This window comes from Conger conger, chromosome 9, assembly GCF_963514075.1.
Source record: "Conger conger chromosome 9, fConCon1.1, whole genome shotgun sequence".
NCBI lineage: Eukaryota > Metazoa > Chordata > Actinopteri > Anguilliformes > Congridae > Conger > Conger conger.
In genome coordinates this window covers 47,872,886-47,895,154 of record NC_083768.1, presented here as the reverse complement: position 1 = coordinate 47,895,154, position 22,269 = coordinate 47,872,886, and the positions used below count along the sequence as shown (strand labels likewise).

At 39.5% G+C, this 22,269-nt stretch overlaps 1 protein-coding gene across 1 annotated transcript; it reads left to right on the top strand.

The window, feature by feature from the left end:
- Nucleotides 1-613: 613 nt before the first annotated feature.
- sla1a (Src like adaptor 1a) lies at nt 614-6,048 on the top strand. The gene is made up of 7 exons (XM_061255005.1): nt 614-885; nt 2,582-2,675; nt 3,365-3,451; nt 3,560-3,663; nt 4,036-4,167; nt 4,637-4,760; nt 5,089-6,048. The coding sequence occupies exons 1-7, from the start codon at nt 792-794 to the stop codon at nt 5,261-5,263; spliced, it is 810 nt and encodes a 269-aa protein (XP_061110989.1). The 5' UTR covers nt 614-791; the 3' UTR covers nt 5,264-6,048.
- The last annotated feature ends 16,221 nt before the right edge of the window (nt 6,049-22,269 follow it).

Genomic DNA, 22,269 nt, shown 5'->3' with positions numbered 1-22,269 from the left:
TGCTGCTCTTACTGAATATCCATGAAGGCCTTAGTTATATGCTGCAAAATATTTTAGTGTTTTTACTTTGAATTTAGTCTTGTCAACATCCTTGACCAGAATGTAGAGTAGCTCCTCAAGAGACATTGGTTTTGAAGAGTCTTTCATTAGCCCTTAACTAACAGTGAAACTTCTGAGTGCATGACTGGTGACATCGACTATCTTCACACTCTGATCTGTGACAGTGACGATTTTAATGTGTTGTGCACACATACGTTTATATTGCAGAAAGCTCATCTTCTATTACCAATTTAAAGATAGGAAGGCAGACTAGTTAATAAGAAAAACATTAAGGGTTTAGCTTTTAATAATATACCACAGTATGTACAAGTATTGAAGAACATTCATCTCTCATTACTTACATTTGTAGAACCCGTATCATGATCATTCTGACAAGTGTCACACGCTCGGTCTCAGCAATATAACTTATTATAGAATTTATTAACAGTATGTTCTCTTTTGATAATTTATAAAGGGCAAGGGGGGAGGGGTGGAAAATTGTGGTTGACAACAGCTCCCCACAGCTTCCCCATTCTGCAGTACTCTCCTGCTTGAGCTAACTCTTCAGCCGTTAGTAGGAAGTGACAAAACATGCATGCTGAGATGGCAGCAATGACAGTGGGGCTTGCAAAGCACCAGTGAGCTACGGCCAGTGTCTCGAGCTCATCTGAACAGTATGGACTTATGAAACAGTGAACAGAATGACTGGCCCTAATGCTGTCTGTTGGGACGAGAGCTCTTGTTAAAATACAATGGGGAACGCAATGAAGAGTATAGAAGTTGCGACCAGAAATGGAAACACTGGCTCCAACCCTGCTCTGAGAAGCAACCAGTCGCACCATGAAGGTGATTGTATTTTTATTTACTTTGTTTTTACATAATTGGAGTCTCTAATCTATGTTGGCTGATTTGTTCCAGACACCTTTGGCCAGTTAAATGTGTGTACTGAACAGTAAAACATTCTTTAACTGTAGCCTCTGGGTTAAAAATGGGCACTGTTGGATGAACAGCCAGCTAATTGAAAGCAGTTAAAGATTATGACTGGATGGGAAGTGGGAAGTGATCTGCATTCTATTGCAATAATAAATTAAGTATCTATCAGTAATTTATTTGTAATACATTCTTGTGTGAATGACTTGAAAGGCTCAGAAACATATAAATAAAAATGTCACTTCACTAAGGATTGTTTGCTTAGACATACTATAGCACAAATTCATTAACCTACTTCATTAGAATGCATTGGCCTGGTTTCAACATGTTATTTTCAAATACATGGTCATTTATTCCAATCAATTTTACAAAAGTAAAATTCAAATGAGGTGTATAAAAGAATAAGTTACATAAGTAACATTTCAGAGAACACCTATACATGACCAGTACTTGCCATTAAAATAATTAGGTAGAAAGAAAGCAGTAGTTGCCAATAAAATAATTAGGTAGAAAGAAAGCAATGTGATACAAAATTGACTATTTTTCAGTATTAACAAGCATATTTACTGTTTGCTGCAAGTGGCCTGCAATCAATTAAAGTGTATAATATTGAATCCCTAATTAAGGGTACTGTAAAATATTGAGTTTTCACATCTTTTTCAGTTCTCCATTACTAAACCTCTGTTTCAAGTCTGGAGTCAATCCATAATATGCAATGTGTTAAGCCACCCATAATGCACCAGTTCTGGGTCTTTTGTCCATCCACACACCTTAAATAAAACCCAGGGTATTGGGAATGGTTCTTTACAGTAGTATATAGTTCCCCATTTACTTTTGCAATAGTTCAAAAGGCAGTGTTATTTGTCAAAAATATTCCTGTGCATTTCTGAAATGCTCTGTTAACTTTTTTGTATGCTCAAACTGCATAATATGAACAATATTTTTGGAGGTCCACCTTCTCAGTACTAATATTTGCAATGGCTATTGCCTCTTCAATCATGCTACCCCTTGCCACTCTTATCCCTTATGCTTTCTGATGGCCGCTTCTCCTTTGTCAGTCATTGTGTTTGTCTTTACTGTAAATGCCAGGTTATTGTATTTTTTTGTTCTGTGGTCTAAAGATTAGTAAGCAAGACGTGCATTTGTGAAGTAAATAAAACTTGGTATGTAATGGAAAAATAGGTCTTTACTTTTGTGTTCATGTTTACTTCCATCACACCATAACAATGCAGGTTTAATATTTTGCAGAGATTAACATAATTAGTCCCCTGTCTGTTCCAATGGCCAAATGTCTACAGGGATATCTTGAAGATCATGTGCCTGATATTTTCTTTTGGGCCCTGGCCTACCTATAGTTTTATTTTAAAAAATTATATTGTTTTATTAATATAGTTGTATAGTTGCCTATACTTGCTATTGGAAATAGTATACTTGCTAAGTTAGCTATTAAATATCATTATTAAGCTTAAATTAATGTATTTATGAAATACCCTGTATGACCTGCTTGTTAAGATGCGGTGTAGTTTTGCTTCTACTTCATTAAAATAATACATATAATGGACCATTTCAACTGCTTAATTAAAAGCGTACTAACCTTTCTCTCCATTATCAGATTGTACCATTTTGGTTGTGCTTGCTGACTATCCTTCAAAGGACATCAGTGAGCCAATCTTCAGAGCAGGAGAGAGGTTGAAAGTTTTGGCTCAGTAAGTTTCAGCCTATTTACTCCTAATTGGCCCATAAAAGAGACCCTGCATTACAGGACATTGAAATAGTTAATCCTACTCCTGCGCCCACGCTGAACTATGTTTTGTCATCACTACAAGCACACCCAAACAAAACCTATTTGTGGCTTGATGAGAAGCTTATGAGAGAAATTGCCATGACCATAAAAATACTAGATATCACACACCAAATCACCTGGCATGTGTTTGCAGGTGTTATGGCACCAAAGAGCACCTGCTGTAGTTCTTTGGAGAAAACACTAGAGCAATTACTGTAACCATTCACTCGCTTTAGTCATATTTTAATGCTAACATGAACATTGACATACATCTGCCTGGCTGGTTATTTTGCATACCACACAGAAAATTACACACAGAAAAAACATTTCACACATTTTGTCGAAGAGCAAGTGACTACATGTAGCTTATACATCCATTTTTAGCAAGCTCAACCAAGCAGTTAGGTCAGGCTAGTTTTTTTTTCAGTCGACATCACAATGTCCAAATGTGAGTTTTCAACCTGGATCCTCGAATGTTTAATCTTTAACCTAAAGCCGTACAGAACCAGACCATGATCCATATTAGAACCAGTAGACAATTTCAGTTTGTGAAGAAGGTTTCAAATTGATTGAAGGTTGCTAAATTGTGCTTTGCCTCGGTTATATTCTCAGGGAAGGACCGTGGTGGAAAGTATGTTCAATTCAGAGAGCAACTGAAAACTACATTCCAAATAACCATGTTGCAAAAGTCTACCACGGGTAGGTTAAATCCAGCTCTCTGTTTTCTTGGCCAATTAGTATCTACAGTATTTAAAAGCTTCTCGTGAGGTGTTGAGTTCTCGGAGATGCATTTCTTTTTAATATTAGCTGGCTGTTTGAGGGGGTGGCCCGACAAAAGGCGGAGGAGCTGCTGTATCTGCCAGGAAATAGAATCGGGTCTTTCATGATACGAGAAAGCCAAAAGAACCGAGGTAAGTGTGAAGTGAACGTGTGGCATCAAACATGGCTCCATAAAAGAACTAGCTGACTGCCCAGGAAGCTATTTCACTGGTTGATCATGCACTTGCAAAGAATTAAAGAAGAGACTTGAGGAAGCTGAAGTTGAGAGTGTGCAGTTATGATTTAAGCTCGAGATAAATTTTACAAATATATAAAATAGGGGATTACGAATCATGACTAAAGCAACTCATGAAATCAGGTATTATGGATAGTACACAACAATGTATGTATTATTTGACTTTCTTATGTACCTTAGTTGTCAGTTGTGTATAATAGAAAAGATTATTAAAGATTAATATGCCGAATTTGCTTCGAGTTCTAACACCTCGTAATTACTCCTGCAGGTGAATACTCTCTGTCTGTCCGGCACACAGCAGTGATGCATTATCGTGTCCTTCGCCTTCCAAACAACTGGTATTACATATCCCCCCGTCTCACCTTCCAATGCCTGGAGGAGCTTGTTAACCACTATTCTGGTAAGTTATGCATTGCAAGATTAAAGGACATATGTAAGCCTGACAGTCTGTGACCCATCATAAAAGTGCCGAGCAATTCTGACACATTAGTCAGACTAAGTAGAAAATATGTGAGGTTATATCAGCAATTCTGGCTTTCTTGACTAGAAACAGTATAGAGATCACAAACCAGACAAAGAGAGAAAGGAAGTGAGAGGCTCATGTGACCATCAATGTTGCAAATGATGTTGTGTGTGTGTGTGTGTGTGTGTGTGTGTGTGTAGGTGCTTGTGTGATTGCAAGAGCATGCAAGTGTGTGTGTGTGTGTGTGTGTGTGTGTGTGTGTGTGCACGAGAGTGCATGCACAACCGTGTGTGAGTGTGTGTGCGTCTATGTGTGTGTGAACACAGAGGGTGTGTGTGTGTGTGTGTGTGTGTGTGTGTGTAGGGGTGGTGCCAATAGCATGTCTAAAGAACGGTCTTTTCTTTAGACTCTGCAGATGGCCTGTGCTGTGTTCTCACTACCCCCTGTCTGGCCTCACCCGCCCATCCTGAGAACTTTCCCTCCCATGACCCCACAGTGGTGATGCGTCGCCACCATGACAAAGTGGAAAGGTATCACTTCTGCTGTCACCCGCACAATGACATTGCTCCTTTTGTGTCCTTTTTCCTCAGAAATATCTTCATGCTATTCTTCATAATAAATATACTGTATGTAAATATAATATATTGTATGTCCTGGCCCATACTGGCAAGATGTAGATGTGTGTGTGCATGTGCATGTGTGTGTGCTTGTGTGTGTGCGTGCATGTGCGTGTGTGTGTGTTTGTGTGTGGGTGCCTGCATGCATGTATGTGTTTGTGGGCATGTTTTGTTTCAGTTTTTAATTGAGTTACACGGTGGGTTATTTCAAAATCTTGACACATTGCACTTTCTAACTCAGAACTGAAGGTAACTCCCAGTTAAGCTTTGGGGTACGCCACAGCATGGCCTCCTACCTGTCTCTTATGGAATCGAAGGACTCCAAGCAAGGAAAGAACAACCGCAAAAAGAAAAGTAAATCTGTTTATGTAATGCCAAACTATGAGTTCAACAGTCTGTCTATTGAAGAGGACTAAGCACACTGGGGTGAGTTAAACTGGCCAGTACCGAAGAAACGATGCTGTGGTCCACGGTTGTAGCATGTTTGAATAAGATCTGGACTGCATCTCCCCACAGAATCTGAAAAAGGATGTTAAAAATGGCATGTTATGCCATGGCTTTTGTCGAACTCACCTCTCAAGTAAAGCAGCTGTATCTTTCCTTCTAAGAATCACAAATTTTGCTTGCGTGATTGGAAAAGACTTTATTTTCAGGTGAAATGGTGGAGCCATGGAACTCGTATTTGAAACGCTGTGGAAATGTAACGGCTTAATTATCAGGCCATTTATCCCATTGGCTTAATCTACCGAATCATTGCATTCTGTGCACTTTATAGTAAAATGTGAATATATGTAAATAATAAAGGTTGTTCCTTGAGTAAAAAAACAAATGTATGCTGACATGTAACTGAACACTACATGAATGTAACATTTACATCCACATCCACAGTTAGTGACGTAAAAATGTACATGATTCAAAAGTGAAAAATAATTATTGGATATAACTTTTTGGTAGTTGTATAGGGAATTCCTGGTTTTATTATCAGGCAAAAAGCTGAAACCACAGAGTCATTGCTGAGCTTTCATGTAAAAGTGTCAAAATAATCTTGTGGCTCTATTTTCTGTAATCAATGCCACACAGTTCATGGGCGCAGTCAATGGGTGCACTGGGTATGGCTATTGAATGTTGGTATTGTTCTGGGTACATTATTTTTTTTTAAGTTCACAGAGAAGGGGGAGGAATAAACAGTGTTGTGGTTTGAGGGTGTTTGTTGCTGCTATTCCTCTCTTGACTGTTAGAAATCCGAAATTACCAATTGTACCTTTAAAACATTTCAATTTTTGCAATAGAAAACGTACCATTGTGTATGAATCAGTGCAGATATTGGATTGATTGGATTGGATTGATGTTAAAAACACGTATACAACGGCATGGTTGAATACTCAATTCTGAATGGCTGGGAGGGGTGTGTTATTTTTCCATAATACCCAGGCTCCATGAAGTAGCACTGTCAAAAGCTTCTAAATTAGTTCTAAATTAATATGAATCAACATTTAACAAACATGGACAATGATTTTCCTTTTTTGTGTTAGCAAGCAAACTGTTACAATACCATACTTGCAACACAATCTTAAGGGATGTTGAACACACTGCCAACTTGTCAGGCTTGTCCTTGAATTACTGTAATAGCTGATCATAGCTGGATTTAGTGTTGCAAACTGTCAAAAAAAATTGAATCATCCTGTCATTTCAAAGTAAAAGACATGTTCTGTAGCCTATTTAATTCACATGGACATGTTTCTTCCCATAGCTTATCTTTGAGAAACATTAGCTAGCTTCATAGTTTCAGTCCTGTTTTGAATATAATGAATTAGTTGGCTAGATAGCGATCCATGGTAACAAACATGCTGTGAGTCCGTTTTGACCTAAAACATTAATGTCAGCTAGGTAATGTGAGTGACAATAAACTTACCGTAAGTAGCCCAAAACCTAATGTTTTGTATCACAGAGTCAGGTGATCAGACCTACATAACATAACATAACATAATGGCAAGTGGCCATTCAACCCAGTAATGCTTGCCTTTTCCCACCACTAAAGTGTACCTACTGCTTAGTTTGCTAAATAGTATATAGCACCATATCATGCCTGGTCTTGAAAACCCCCAGTATTCCTGCCTCCACTACATGTCCTGGCAAGCTATTCCACACAGTGACCACCCATGGTACTGTCCTTTGCCTGGAAGGCAGCTTGCTGGAAGACAGCAGATTCAGATCAGCCAACTACAGATTATGAGTACTACTTCGCAGGCAGCTTTTCTTTAATGTATTTTTTTATCAAATATAGCTATATCTAAGTCACTGAGTTAGCTAGTATGCTAATGCCATCGCAATTAGTTTTCTAGTTCTACAAATTACTGCCTTCCATGCTTCACTAAGGGAAGCAAAGTACCTTGGGCATAAAGTAAACCTGCTTTGGTGGTATACCAGAAATATCCTACATTGGGATAATAAACTCACACCGAAGTATACATTTCCCATACCTTCACACTGTAATACAGCTGTGCAAACAAGTTTTAGCTTGCTAGAAGGCATAGGCTACATGTTAGCTTGGTACTCAAATGACCAAGCAATGCATTTACACAACAATAAAAAGTAGTTCAAGACAACATTTGCTGGGGTATAGTCCCGGCAAAAATGGCTCAACAGATTACAAAATAAACTTCAACGTTAGTCAGAAAACAGTTGTAGCTTCATAACCAGCTCGTTTGTCAAGTTTTTATTGGGATACTTGCTGGAATACTGTAATGTAAGTAATGTAAGCACAGTAAGTTGAGCAACCGTAATACAGTAATGTTTTAAACAAATGTTTAGATGAGAATAGTGTATGCTTTTTGTTGGTAAACCATTGTATAAGTGGGATGACCCCAGGGCTGTGCATTTGAGGTAGAAAATTTCACTCTGCGACAGGCATTCAAACTGCATGGGGTGGCCTGTAGTGTAGTGGTTAAGGTATATGAGTGGTACCCGCAAGGTCGGTGGGTCGGTCCCCGGTGTAGCCACGATGGGGTCATCCCTATGTTCCCACAGCCCTATGTTCCCACATTTCTAAGATTTAATTTTTTTTCAAAATTAAATGTTTATTATTGATCATGAAAACTGCACTTTATATATTTAGATGTCAAAATAGTCCTCAAAGGACAGCACTTGCAGATGCCTGTTCCTGGCACATAAAAGGTTGAAAAGTACTGATGTAGAGCCCTTTCCAGTTTTAAGTGAACTGCATAAATAGTGTATTTTTTTTTCTTATTTCGCTTGTTTGCTTGTTCATTAAAAACTTATAGATAATTGAACGTGAACTCTGTCTAAATTGCACAAACATACACTGGATTTCTTCAGGTCCCATACAAGCAGCCTGCTGAGTGTGAAGTCAACTGAACATAGAGCTGTGGGAACATAGGGCTGTGGGAACATAGAGCTGTGGGAACATAGACACGCTCCCGCCACGATAAGATCCAGACAGCCATTGGGCCCTTGAGCACGGCCCTGAACCCTGCATTGCTCCAGGGGAGGATTGTCTCCTGCTTAGTCTAATCAACTGTATGTCACTCTGTATGAGAACGTCTGCATAAATGCCATTAATGTAATGTAATGTAATGCGTAACGCATGGCCCAGAGGTCATTGTCCCTTACTTAAATCACACATTCAAAGTTATTCCATATTCCATTGTTAGCCACTTGCAGCAATGGAAGCATTGTTTCTGCTGTGAAAAACTGGCCTGGCTTTCCTGGTGTTAATTGTTGTCCTTGCAGAAGTTCAGCAACATACACTTCACACTTTCTTGCAAAAGCATCTTTGTTCTGCAATGTGTAGAATTTGCGTTTCAATGACGTTGCTGGTGTCTTTGTTCTCCTGCAGGGCAGTCACAATGCTAGACATGCCTGTGGTGCAATACTTATTGACAGTGGACAGTGATGATAAACAAGCAGAAAAAGCCTGAGGCAGTAGGAGAACTGAGAGGCTTGAGATGTGTTTTTGATAAAGACTGGGCATGAATTGTGCAAATGGCTGTTGTTGGACCCTGTTCTGCTTTTTTTTTTTACTGACCTTTAGTCTGGAGCTAACGCAGAAGCCACAAGACAGCGTATCTCACACAATGTATTCTCACCATCTTGCTTTTCTGAGAACCAAATAGGTTATGGGTATGCACTTTGCACGTTGTTATATGTCGCTCTCGATAAGAGTGTCTGCCAAGTGCCATACCTGTAATGTGATGTTATGCTAGTTAATAGTTCATTAGGTCTTTGCTAATTTCAGAAAATGCAGTTTCATTTTCCTGTCTAGCGCCAGTGCTGTAAAAATGTGGGCAGATTAGTGTTAAACTGAGGTGTGGTCATAGTAATTGTGCTGTCACAGTCCGTGACACACCCCTGAGAAGATAGACAAGCTGGACACAGGAAGATATCGAAAGTCTGGATTGCACCGGCTTTTTTTTTTTAGTTTTCACAGGAGCGGGGAAGGGAGACAGACCCATCACTCTCACGGGATCCAGGTAAAAATAATAACGGCAAAATAAATTAAACCAAGCTGTGGCTTTTGCTCTTTTTACAATTTTGATGTTGCTGAAAGCGTTTGCTTGATGGCCAAAGCTAGTTTCTTAGCCATCTTAAGGGCTATCCATTAAAGGTGTTTCTGATGCGGTATCCTAAATACTGTAATGGAAAGGTTTAAGAAGTGGAATGTTCCGATACAGCCCTCAGATGGCCTGATTATCTTTTGTGGCGTGTTGTGTTTTGCATAACGTTGCCAAATGTGACAGACATAAATGAGGGCACGTTACGGGACTTTAGATGGTGTGAAGGTGAACTGCATGTCAAACGAACCAAAATAAATCAGCAAAAGAGGTTTTTCGTCTATAGCCTGATAAGCAGACAAAATGGCATGGTTGACTGAAGGACATAACATTATATTGTATTATATTGTACATATTGTATTTATTTGGACAAGTTTAACAGACTCATGCATGAGCAGGTCTTTTTCCTCAGAAATGTTAATATCCAATATTAGCAATCTGCCATGTGGCAAACACAGACGGCTTTAAATGAATGGCAGATGAAAACTCATGGTACCTCAATTAATCCACCAACCCTTTTGAACATTGTGCCTTTCTTTGCACCCAAACTACCCTCCATGAAAATTGCAGAAGTGCTTCCCTTGTATGTAAGGCAGTGTACATGCCCTTTAGCTGCACAAAACCAGTTCAGTGGTACAGTGAATCAGTTCACATCTGAGCATCTTGGGAGTTGTTCAAACATTGTACCCTTCCACAAATAATTTCTTGGAGACTAACCAGAAAGAGGGGGGTTCTACGAATTTTGCAGAGATTCCCTCAATTAGGTAATTTTGAGAGTTTGTCAGTTCGAGACGAGGCAATGTTAATTTCTTGTGACAATCTCACTCAAAAAATCTCACACATAGGCTAAAGGATCTAACAAAGTGAAACGATCCATTCTTAAACCTCCTTCCGTCCCTCAAGATGCGATACCATTACAAACCAACCAAACTGACCCAGCCAAAAAATAATAATACTGCTATACGTATGTTAAACTGCAGTAAACCCTAGATCTCTCCCTGATTCTGTGCGATTGGCTCATTGTTATGTGAATGCACAGATAGCTTTGGACTTAGTTCCAGGGTTGGCAAAGAGAGTTTATAACCAGCGTTGTGATACCTGATATCTGTGTTTGCCATGTTTAGGATTTGTTGACCTCGCAGTCTTGTATTTTGCTCGAATAAGTTGAGATATTTTTGTGAAATAGGTCCCTGGAGTGATTTTTGTGGCACTGGACTGGCCCTGGTGAATTGGACGCAGCACCGCCAACTTGTACTGTGCAGTGGATTGAGGGTTATCAGAATGTTGTTCTCACACAATTGCAAAGGAGACACTGGGCTAATGCTATGGCCCAGTGACATCCTGCTAGAAAAGGCAGTCCTTTACCCCCTCAATTTAAAACAGTGTGACCTCTGAGCCTAGATTCTGTTTAATCTCCATAATAAAAGCTGTGGAGATCGATTTGAAAGGCTGTAGATGTGTTGTAAATCTGTCAGTTACTGGAATGGAGTACCCTGAAAAAGGATGGGAATTTAATTCCTATTTTGTAATTAATATACTTATTTTAAATGTAATTCAGTTTGTTTACCTCTCCTTTTCTACTGTTTATACTTCCGTGTCACCAGCAGTATGCCTCAACCATTTTGTACTGCAGTTTATAGAGATATACATTTTTTGAGAGACATTTCAATGGAAAAATAATTTATTTGACAATGCACCAGTAAATGAGCAGATTACCCTACAGTATATCACATGTGCAGAGAACCAGTGTCCAGTGTCATGCTTTTTTCAAGATCTGACAGTGCTTATAAATTTGAGGAAACAGGCACAATGAAAATGTTGTGTTCACCAATGTGAGACATTTCCAGTTGACTGAAATAATATTAAAGAAGTACATTTATAGGAACTGACAGAATTAGAAAATCTGATCTGCAAAACATACTTATCTTACATCCTGCCCTGTCTGCCTGTGATGTCTAGAGACAAGTCAGCACAGCCATGCCTAGCAAAGAGCCTCTTAGACCCTCTGGAGTGGAAGGGGGTCTGTCATAGGCCCAGAGCCTGCTGATAAGTGAAGAGGGGCAAGAGGAAATGAGAGTGATAGGAGATAGCGTATGCAAAGACCTGGCCTAACAGGATGAAGAAAGTTTCTGCATATTATTCGTCACTTGGGATTGGTTGATGAGAACATTTATGAACATTTCTTGTCCTCCCAATGGCGATACATAATTTTTTTCATATAAAAAAATACCGCATTAGAGACATATTACCACTTGAATTTTTCCTGTAATGACCATTGCATTATTTTATTTAGTTTCTATATATTAACATTTTTATGTTAATGGGGGGGCCCGTTACTCCCACCCTGTATGGAAATGTGCACAGGGAAACCATGGTATGGAAGAAACTATGGAAGACATTATTGTTGTGAGAGCAGAAATGCGTAGTTTGCATGATACCTACTTGCGGCAGTAAAGCAGTTTCAGCAGCATAAACACAAGAGGAGTTTGAGAACAGTTGTCTTTGTCTGCAGTAACTTTACAGCAATATATGAAAGTACAAATAGTAAAGTGACTGTGACAATCAGAAGGAAAACGTGTGAGAAGGCTGTATGTCACAAGGAATGGGAGTATGGGGGTATGGGAATTGAAGTGTAAAATACACCTGTTATGACCTCCAGTCACCATGGGTGGCCGCTAAATCCACCAAAACAGGAAATCGTAGACTGCCACTTTACCTTACTCAAATTTCATTAAAAAAAAAATTCTACTTTTTGGCAAAATGTCCCAGCTTTGAGCAAAGACAGACTAAGTGTCATAATGAGTCCAAACTTATCCATGGAAAAGAATGAGCTGGAACTGGCATCTGCACACACAGCGAAGTAAAACTTGACACGTCAGACAAACCCATGGCAGCTAGTTTACCATTGACATAATCGCTCTGTTGTGCACTGTTGTGGTTAATGTATCCGTGCCTTTGAGTTCCAGTCATCACGGTCCCCATGTGGAACAGTGAGGTAAAGCCTTGTTTGTTCCTTTGAGGGTTGTTGTTTCCTTTCTTTCCTGGGAGCGAGGCAACAGACTCCGGGTAAGGCTCCGGGTCCAAGCAAGCATCCAAACACGGCACACAGCTCCCTGCCGTTTCATATGCTTTCATTAAAGTGTACCCAGAGCAAATTAATTGCAGGGGTTAGAATCGTAAAAGCGTGTTCCGTGAAACAGTTCCCAGGGGTGCATGTTGACTTATTTTCCTGAAATGTTTGCAAATGTTAAATGATGCATGTTAAATGCTGAACTACTAATCGACATTCAAAAAAACAGTTTTAGCCAATTTTTGAAACATCATTGTGCCACTGCTTTGACAACTTAGTCATGGCAAATGACTAAATGTAAACTGTGGTGTCTTGTCTTTATTTCTGAATGATGACTAACCATCGTGAATCACTGTGTGAATACAGATGGCAGGAATCTTGATTGAAGGAAGCTGTTCAGGGGGATATGTGGCAGCAGACCTTGTTTTAGTCTGGACTGTGGTCCTGCCATCTACGTAGACATATCTTTGCTGACGTGGATCTTTGCTGACGTGGATCTGTGCCACACTGAAACTCAGTCCACAATGAAAAGGGTAAATCTCACCACAGAAGGGTGAGATACCTGTAGCATAGTGGTTAAGGTACAGGACTGGGACCCGCAAGGTTGGTGGTTCAATCCCCAGTGTAGCCACAATAACATCAGCACAGCCGTTGGGCCCTTGAGCAAGGCCCTTAACCCTGGGAGCAAGGCCCTTAATCCAGGGGAGGATTGTCTCCTGCTTAGTCTAATCAACTGTACGTTGCTCTGGATAAGAGCGCCTGCCAAAATGCCATTAATGTAATACCTTTGAGTTTACTGATGAGTTTGTGGCAAGCCAGACCTGGGTCAAATACGGAATTGGATTCAATTACTTTTCTGTGTTCGATGAATCTGACCTGGTGAAATTTATCGGACCAGAAGATGGGGTTTGCAATTGGGAGTATTTCTGTACTGCCCTGTGCCTTGGACCAACTTTTTTCGTTTTGTTTTTTTTACTGAAGCACATTGGATTCTAAATGTCATGGTTGTATTATAAATGTAATGTGCTGGAGTACAGAGCCAAAACAACAAAAATGGTGTCACTGTCCAGATACAAATGTGCCTGATGAACTGTATGGTGAGATGTATCTTTCTCATGTCTGTGCAAGTTTGTTTCCCCGATACAGTTTGTCTGCCAAACACATGGATGGAACAATTACTTGCACTGGTTATTTTCCAATAAATTCAAAAGGGGACCTATTCAGCAGCAGTCTCAATAGTATCCATTTTCACTTCTGGGAATCAGTTTAAATGTAAAATAATGTCAAAATGTAATGACTGAGGTAAAGTAGCTACAATGCTGTTAGAGTCAATCCCCACCTACTGTACACTACTGTGCTGTTTGTGGTTTGATTTCATTTATTCAGAACAATACAGTCCTACAGTCCATCACAGGGCACACACACCATTCACTCACACTGATGGGCAATTTAGACTCTCCAATCAGCCTAACCTGCATGTCTTTGGACTGTGGGAGGTAACCGGAGTACCTGGATGAAACCCACACAAACACGGGGAGAACATGCAAACTCCACACAGAGAGGCCCCAGCCGACAGGGATTTGAACCCAGGACCTCCTTGCTGTGAGGCGGCAGTACTACCCACTGCACCTTCCGTACCACCCTACAATACTAGATTTTAAAAATCTAAATCAAGAAAATAATATTACTGAAATCCTATTCATTGAAATTCCATATTTGGCAAAAGTGTTAAAGAACTGTAAACTATATTCTAGGGATCATTCACGATGGATTTTTTATTTTATGAATTGTTGTACATGATTTCAGCTTTTGTGTATTTTTTTTATTGACCCAACAGTTTTTGTGAAGAGTTTTTGTACTGGCTTTACAATTTCATAAGTTTGTGTAAATCAAGAAAATACAAAGGTTGCATGTGCAACGGGAAATCATTTAAACCAAAGATGTATTTTAAACATAACTTTCTGAAGGATGATCTGGCAATATACAAATGGAAGGGTTGTTTGTTTATGGCATTAACCTGGCACCTTTTTCCGAATGGCTTGAGTAAAATTTCTCAAAAAATAGGTTGCAACAGGAAAGTGCATATAAAAGTGCATATAAAAGTCATGACAAATTTGTCTGAGAATTCAAACAACCGTACCGGAAAGCATGCACTCATGTCTACATGGAGGTGAGTAAGACAAGGTTTTTTCCATCTTGCATCACCATTTGACAGACTGCACTTGAAAATGGCTGAGAGGATACTTATGAAGCCAAGAATAGGTGGAGCATCCATGGGCTGGCAAATCAAATATCAGTCAGTTCCTGATAACTTATACGTACTTTGTGCTTTGTGAAGCTTCAATCCTCCATTCCTGATGTTTCCCACACTGACTACACAGAGGATTTCATCCAAACAACACAATGATGACAGGGGTGAGATACAAGTCTACTGTGGGCACAAAGTACCAAAGAGCTAGCAGCTCTGTTTATGTTGTTCTGTGTTTCTTTAGCTGTCCTCACAGCTAAAGAAACACCTCTGGGTAAGATGCAGTCTGGTAGCCAACTTGGGCCTCCATGTATACCAATACAGAGATGTGAGACAATTAGTGTCTAGTGCACCACTAGAAAATGGAATATAGTTCTCAGTATAAGTACAAGAAAATCACACACTACATTGGGAAGAGTTGGAAAAAACCCACTGCAGATTCAAGCCTTGGTTAAGTCAGTGAGTCCAAAGGCTTAGCTACTGGGAGTAACTGGTTCAGCTGCCAGTACATTACAATGTAGTGCTTCTTAATCATCCACTAGTTGCTTAGGGTCTGGAGTTCCGACGGCAGTGAAACAGAGGCCTATAGTTGAATCAATGCTTGTTCTTTTGCTATGTGTCCTGTGGTGTGTAACATGTTCTTGGCGGATGGGTGAGTGAACTGATGGAGTGTACAGACACACTGCAGCTGTGGCCCTCATCGCGTGACGTGTGAGTCAAAGCACACTGCAGGATGCCGGAAGAGCAAATATGATGGTCCCAAACTAGGAGAAGAAAGGAGGAAGAACCTGTTACAAAAAATAAAAACAGCAAATAAAACACTCATTTCCAAAAAATGGTTGTCATGCTCATAGCACATTTTTCTGAACCTCTTAGCAGTTAGAATGTCAGTGTGTCCTGGTTCTGCCCCGAAGATGTCACAATGTCTTTGAACTATGAACAAAAAGAAAAGAAAAAGAAAGACAGTCAGCACAATTATAAATAAATCAATTAAAATGAGAGTTCAGATGAAGCTGAAATAGCGAGTGCTAAGGCTGTCTCTGGATACCAGTGCCAGGACAGTGTGTTACCCATCAACTATCACAGACGGTGAAGAATGTGCCTCAAATCAACAAGTCTGTGGCCTGTGGAGATTTATTTGTGGTAAGTTTCCCTGAATAACCCCTGGAAATCATGACTGCCCAGCTGCTTTCTATCTGTAATGGCTTATTTCATACAGCTCATTCACAACTACAACTAATGGGTTTTTTTTCACATTGCTGTTTTACACAACTATAAATCTATATATGTGCACTATACATTGATACAAACCATATGCTTTCCCAAAACGATCACAGTTCGGTTTACATGGTAGAGTGTACTATGCTAATTTACCAGAAATAATCCCTACAGTATCATTCAATGGTCCTGCTTGAAACATGCATGTAAGCTAGCCTAATGATCAAGTGTTCAATGCCCCTTGTGTAGGCAATCCAGCAGACTCACTTCAGAGCAGATTATCAAAGGCCCTTTGATTTTTCATGGTCGAGGACCTTATTACACTTTGAGTGTGCCACTTCCTCCACTCTCAGAAATAAAGGTATGAAAAGTGCCTAAAAAGGTACAAATGCTTGTCAATGGGGCGGTATAAAATTGTACCCCTAGCCTGCAATAAATAATTCATTTCTACCTTTTTTTGCTTGGGAAATATACTCATTTATAGCCAAAGAGGACATTACTGTTCTTTCAGGGTACATTTGGGAAATGTAATCCTAGAAGAAGGGCCGGAGCGACAGGCACTAAGAGCACTCATCTGGCAGACAGAGGGTCGCAGGTTCGATCATGCCCTGGGTGTGTCGAAGTGTCCCCGAGCAAGACACCTAACCCCCAAATACTCCCGACGAGCTGGTTGTTGCCTTGCATGGCAGCCAATCGCCATTGGTGTGTGAGTGTATGTATGAATGGGTGAATGAGAAGCATCAATTGTACAGCGCTTTGGATAAAGGTGCTATATAAATGCCAACCATTTACCATTAACAAAAATGTACCTCCGCACTATTTTTGAGAGTGTGGGTAGTGCTACGCAGATTCACAGTGAGGATTGAGATTAATCTTATTTTGGTTACCAATGACTCTTCCTGCACATTCTGTTCAACAGCAGATGCCCTGCATTTACAGCATTAATGCTTATTTCTTTGTTTATTTATTTTCTTTTGGCTTTATTTTATTGTTTATCTGGCTTAAATATATTTCACTTGGCTTTCAAGAAACTGAAGGTGCACCAAAGAGTATTGGCAGCTCATTTATGAACTCTTAAAATGTAATGTCTCTAAAATAATTTCAATACTACATGCGGCATGTTCATGTTCCAGTAGACCTTTATGGTCCTCTAGAGAAACACTTAACATTTCCACTTTAATTCTGGAGTCAGTCTTGCAACACAGGGACTGTTTAGGTGCAAAATATATTTTCTATGCCCAGTCTATTCAAGCTTGGTAAGAGGAAAAATTCTTCCATGAACCTTGCTGAACAGTGCAAAATATGACTGGTGATGCAGTGACTTTCGTCATTGTTCGGGAAAGACACCCCTGAGCATTTCAACCAACAAAACGTTGTACTGCCGCTGGCATCAATAAGTTAGATCCTGGATATGTAAGTTAAATATGCAAGAAATAATTTTTTATGACTGACAAACATTACATTATTGGCATTTTGCTTATCCAGAGCGACATACAGTTGATTAGAGGGAGACAATCCTCCCAGGAGCAATGCTTGCTCAAGGGCTCAACGGCTGTGCAGATCTTATTGTGGCTACACCGGGATTCCAACCACCGACCTTGTGTGTCCCAGTCATGTACCATAACCACTACGCTACAGGCCGCCCTACAAACATACATGTTTAGCAAAATGTCAAGATATTCAGGGAATTTCATGTAGCAAAAGCATTGATGGAATACTAATGTGGGCTATCAACAAAGTAATGGCATGGCATTTGGTGACTTGTCATTGCACATTTTACCATTTATGATCCAGACAGGTGTACCTATGGAGGAAGGGATACTTTGGTGCCAGAGTGAGATTGAGCGGGACAGCTCAATAATTATCACTAAGAAGACCAACTATGTTTTTGACTTGATTAAACTTAAATAAGTTTTTAAAGGCAATGTGTAGTGTCGCCCTTAGGACAGCCAACTCTCAACTGCACTATTGGGGGTTCTTTCACCTGCCATTGCACTTCATGTGCTGTGATCTATTCTCTATCTTTTACCCTCTCTGCTTTCCCTCTGTCTGTAACTACCTGTTTTCATAAACAAATATGAAACGTGCAAGACATCTCAAAATATTTATGAGCAACCTGTATGTGTTGCAACATTCAGGTTAAACAAAGGGCTAATTCCCATACATATTTCAAACTTGCCTTGCCATAGATGCTGTTGCTACAGTTTCCTCTTCTCTGGAATGTTCTTAAACACATATGGTGGCATTAAATCGTTATAGTGAATGAACCCTGAGATGACTCAAGCCTGGATTCAATCAACAGCTGTCACAAGTTTCTTCAGTTACAAAAACAGTTTGGTGAGTGTAGGGATTGAAAGAATGAATTAGAAAATCGATTGACCTGGAAAAAGGTAAGACTTGAATTTACTTGTATTCTCGGTTGAAAATCAATTGAATCCAGGCCTCAGACGTCCGGGAGGCCAGTGGAAAGTATAGGGACAGAGGCTAGATGTATGTGACAGCAAGGACCCAAACGAAAATATCTGAGCCTCTTTCTCTATGAGAACGATGAGGTAATTTGTGCCTGTAGACCATATGGAAAGCTGTCTGGCTCATTATTTCTCAGAAAAAAGGGCACCAGCCATCTCAGTTGTGTTTTGGACTTCAAAATATACAAGTAGGATTTCCTAGCACTCAGAAAGCATTGCATTCCATATTAAGTAAATTTGGCGTAATATCATCAAAGCCCACTAGATTAATTTCTTGCCAATGAACACAAGGCTTTGAGGACAGAAACGAGTCAGGAGTATGGAAATAAGGAAACAGAGATGTAGCAAACTAGATACTCCTCTAGGGTTCCTTTATACCGAACCTTGGATTAATCATTTGGAGGGGTTATAAAGACACATACAGAGTAAAGTTGATTTGCTTGTGCTTTAAAGCCCTTTAACCCATTGATTTGTTTTTCTGGAATGTTCCGACCCAGCTGGAAGAACTTTTTTGGTTTTAACTATTTAGTGGACACAATGACACATCTCTTCCATAATCAGAGCACATCCATCTAGCTACATCCTCTCTAAAACCAGCCTTATTGTTACAGCTGTCTCTGATTCTGACAAGATCAAAATTGATGATTCCATGCCTGGAACACTTCAAAGGGTGTTAAAAACAGGAACAATGCACTAGTGGATAGGGATCCACAACTAAATCTTAGTAAGTGCAGAAGAGCTGCTAACTGCAATGTGAGTTACAGGAGTGCAATGTGTTTACAGGGCCTGATGCCTGTGTCCATCAGGTTCAGTCTAATTTGAAAACATATACAAGAACATCTCATTTTAATAGGCATTTGGCAGATGCGCTTCAGTGAACTAAATATATAGAACTCATTGTTTCCATTGTAGTTCATGCAGTCAGCATTGAATAATCCATTATTATCTTTTGACCTTTTATTTTTTGTCTTGATGTCACTGGACCGTCTGGACGTTGGACACTGCAGCTTGATAAACATCTCTTTTTCCCTTCGTCTTTGATCTCATGCCTGCAGGCAAAGATCTGAACACTGGATACCACCGATTCTTTGTGGACGCTTTGTAGAAGGCTTATCTGCAAAGTAGGAATCAGTCCACTCGCAGAAAACCTAGAAAGCTATCTTAATTTGATGACCATCATCACCATTATCATTTTCCAAATCATCATCTACAATCTGGTGACTTGGGCTGTTTATGGTATAGTTTCTGCCTTTTGACAAGTTGCTAGGAGCAATAGGCTCATAGCAAACCAGCCATGTTATGCTGAGAAGGATAGAATTCCAAATGGAGTCATCCATCATTTTAGTGGCATGTGAGGTCAACAGTCTGACCTAATGTTTCTGCTTTCAAGCGGATCTTAGTACAAGCTTCCTTTACTGATTCCCACAGTTATAGATGGAAATAGTTCTATGTTATGGTCCTAATGAGACTGATTTAAACATTTTTGTTTTTCTGAATATATAGTCTATCAAAGCATGTCACAAATTACATAAGGCTACAATATTTGACTTACTGTGTCTTAGAATGTCATAATGAAACATAGATACACCAATTTCCTCCTGAGCAATTACTACTGAACTACAAATAAACATGGGCATATGCACGTATCATAACATTTCATCCTAAATCTAGAATTGGTCTAGCCCTCTCATTTTTTATACTGACCAGTGGTGCCTGTCAGCAATGCCAGAATCAGAATATTTACGGGAAAGCTATGGGTAAAGTTGTAAAACTGAATTATTACATTTCGTCTGTCTGCATCAACATTAAAACTTAGAAAAGAAAAATACTGAGAAAAATGGGGAATGTTATGAGCAGGAGCACTGAAACAAAAGTTGTGAAACCTGGTGAATGACAAACATGGAATCGTTGCCAGAGGTTAGTTTATCTCAGAGGCCCAATGGCTGTGTGGATCTTATTGTGGCTACACCGGGGATTGAGCCACCGACCCAGTCATGTACCTTAACCACTACGCTACAGGCCGCCCCTGTTACAGACAAATTGGGATAACAAGGAGCGGAGGTACGAAACTATGATGACCTCCGTGTCCCATGTTTACCAGTTAGGAAAATACCTGAATGATTAAATTCTCTCTGGTAATAGTTTTCAACCAAACCCTCGTAATAAAATTAAACTTTGATAAAAACTTGATCTGACGCATTTGACAACTGGCATGTCAATGCAAGCGATCTCCATTGGATCCCAGTGCCAGTCAGTGAGGGGCTCAAAGAGATTCATCACTGAACATGTTGTTCCTTAAACCTGAGTAAGGTTTGCATCATAAGCTTCAACCTGCCCTGGTGAAAATGACATCATGTGTAGATTCATTCAATAAGTAAACTGGACAGAGAGAATCAGGGGCTTCTTATGACTAACTGTGGACTTTTTAATGAGTGAGTGCCAGCAATAAGTATTTGAGCAATTGCATCCTAGGTCTGTTCCCTGAGGGACTGAATATTAATAAAACAAGAAGAAGATGATTACATGTTGTCTTCTCCAAGGTAAACACACAATTGCAATATTTCGGAAAAACCCAGACAAACCAGACATCAATCAATGGTTCAGAAACCTATCTAATTGTCTTGCTTTAGAGAAATTGACTTGTGGTATTAAAGGAAACCCTGATGTCTTTCTAGAAATATGGGGACATTTTCTACATTTTATGGAAAGTAATCCTTTGGGACCTGTAATAAACTAGCTCAGTGTATCTTTCGCTCTTATGCGTTGTTGGGACGAAATTACTAATCTTATACTATGTTTTTATTATTTTTTATTTTATTCATATATATTTTTATTATTATTATTATTTTCCTGATTTGTGGGGAATGTTGTATTGTGTATTCAGTTTTTATGTTCTTGTTGTTAAAACTAAAATGGCAATAAATATATTTGTTTAAAAAAATGAAAGTACTTGAGCATTCATGAAACAATATGTATATTCTGGAAAATGTGAAATGGGTCTTTGACCCGTGACTAGTTAAATAAAGTCACATAGTGGCTCTGGGAAGGTTTTCTTACATGTGACTCATCAGTATGGCTTGTCTCATTATCACGCAGTTATTAAATTAAACCTTGGGTCTGTGTAAAGTCTGTCCATCAATGAAAACAGAGCTTGGGACAACATAATTTACTGGGAAGCAAGGCTGAAGAAAATGAAGCTGTCCATTGACTTTCAAATGTTTTAAATTTAGTAGCAGCTTGTCCAAAATGCAGAAAAGGCCTGCTTTTGGGAGACATCTTTCAGTGCATAATTACCCTTCCACCTAGTTTTAATGCCTGATGCAGCCCAGAGAAACTCATGCAGCCTGTGTGCTATATCTGAAACCCTTTGTCAAAAAGAAAGGAGAGGGAGAAAGAACAGATTCTCAGCCTTTAGCCAAGATAGATACTCATGTCCAAGTCCACTAGCGGGGCCAAAAACAACCCACCACTTGGCAGATTCCAAAGGAGGTCCCTTTCTGCAAAATGGGGTTTAGAGACATAGCTGAACCGGATGTGCTGAGAATGACCAATCTCTCAAGGACCCTTTACACATTCAGGGAAGTGCTGAATCCATGTTTTATTTTTTAGATTGCAGACTAATTTATTTATAACTGACCGTTATCATACAAAAAAAAGGACAATGACACCGTTCTGGTTATGTGCAATATATTTCATACAATATATTGTTTTGGACTGAATTTGAATTGGCGTAATCATATGGAATTTCAGGTATTACTCTCTCATGAGTTCAATGTCTGCATCCTAGTTGGTAGTGTAAAGAAACTGATTTCATGTTACATTATGTAAAGTTTTAGCGAATTTGCAA

Excerpts from the sequence above, each read along its gene's own strand:
- sla1a (XM_061255005.1), top strand. The coding sequence starts at position 792 with ATGGGGAACGCAATGAAGAGTATAGAAGTTGCGACCAGAAATGGAAAC. Across the intron at positions 2,676-3,364 it reads AGGTTGAAAGTTTTGGCTCA|GGAAGGACCGTGGTGGAAAG; the intron begins GTAAGTTTCAGC and ends TTATATTCTCAG. Across the intron at positions 3,664-4,035 it reads AGAAAGCCAAAAGAACCGAG|GTGAATACTCTCTGTCTGTC; the intron begins GTAAGTGTGAAG and ends TTACTCCTGCAG.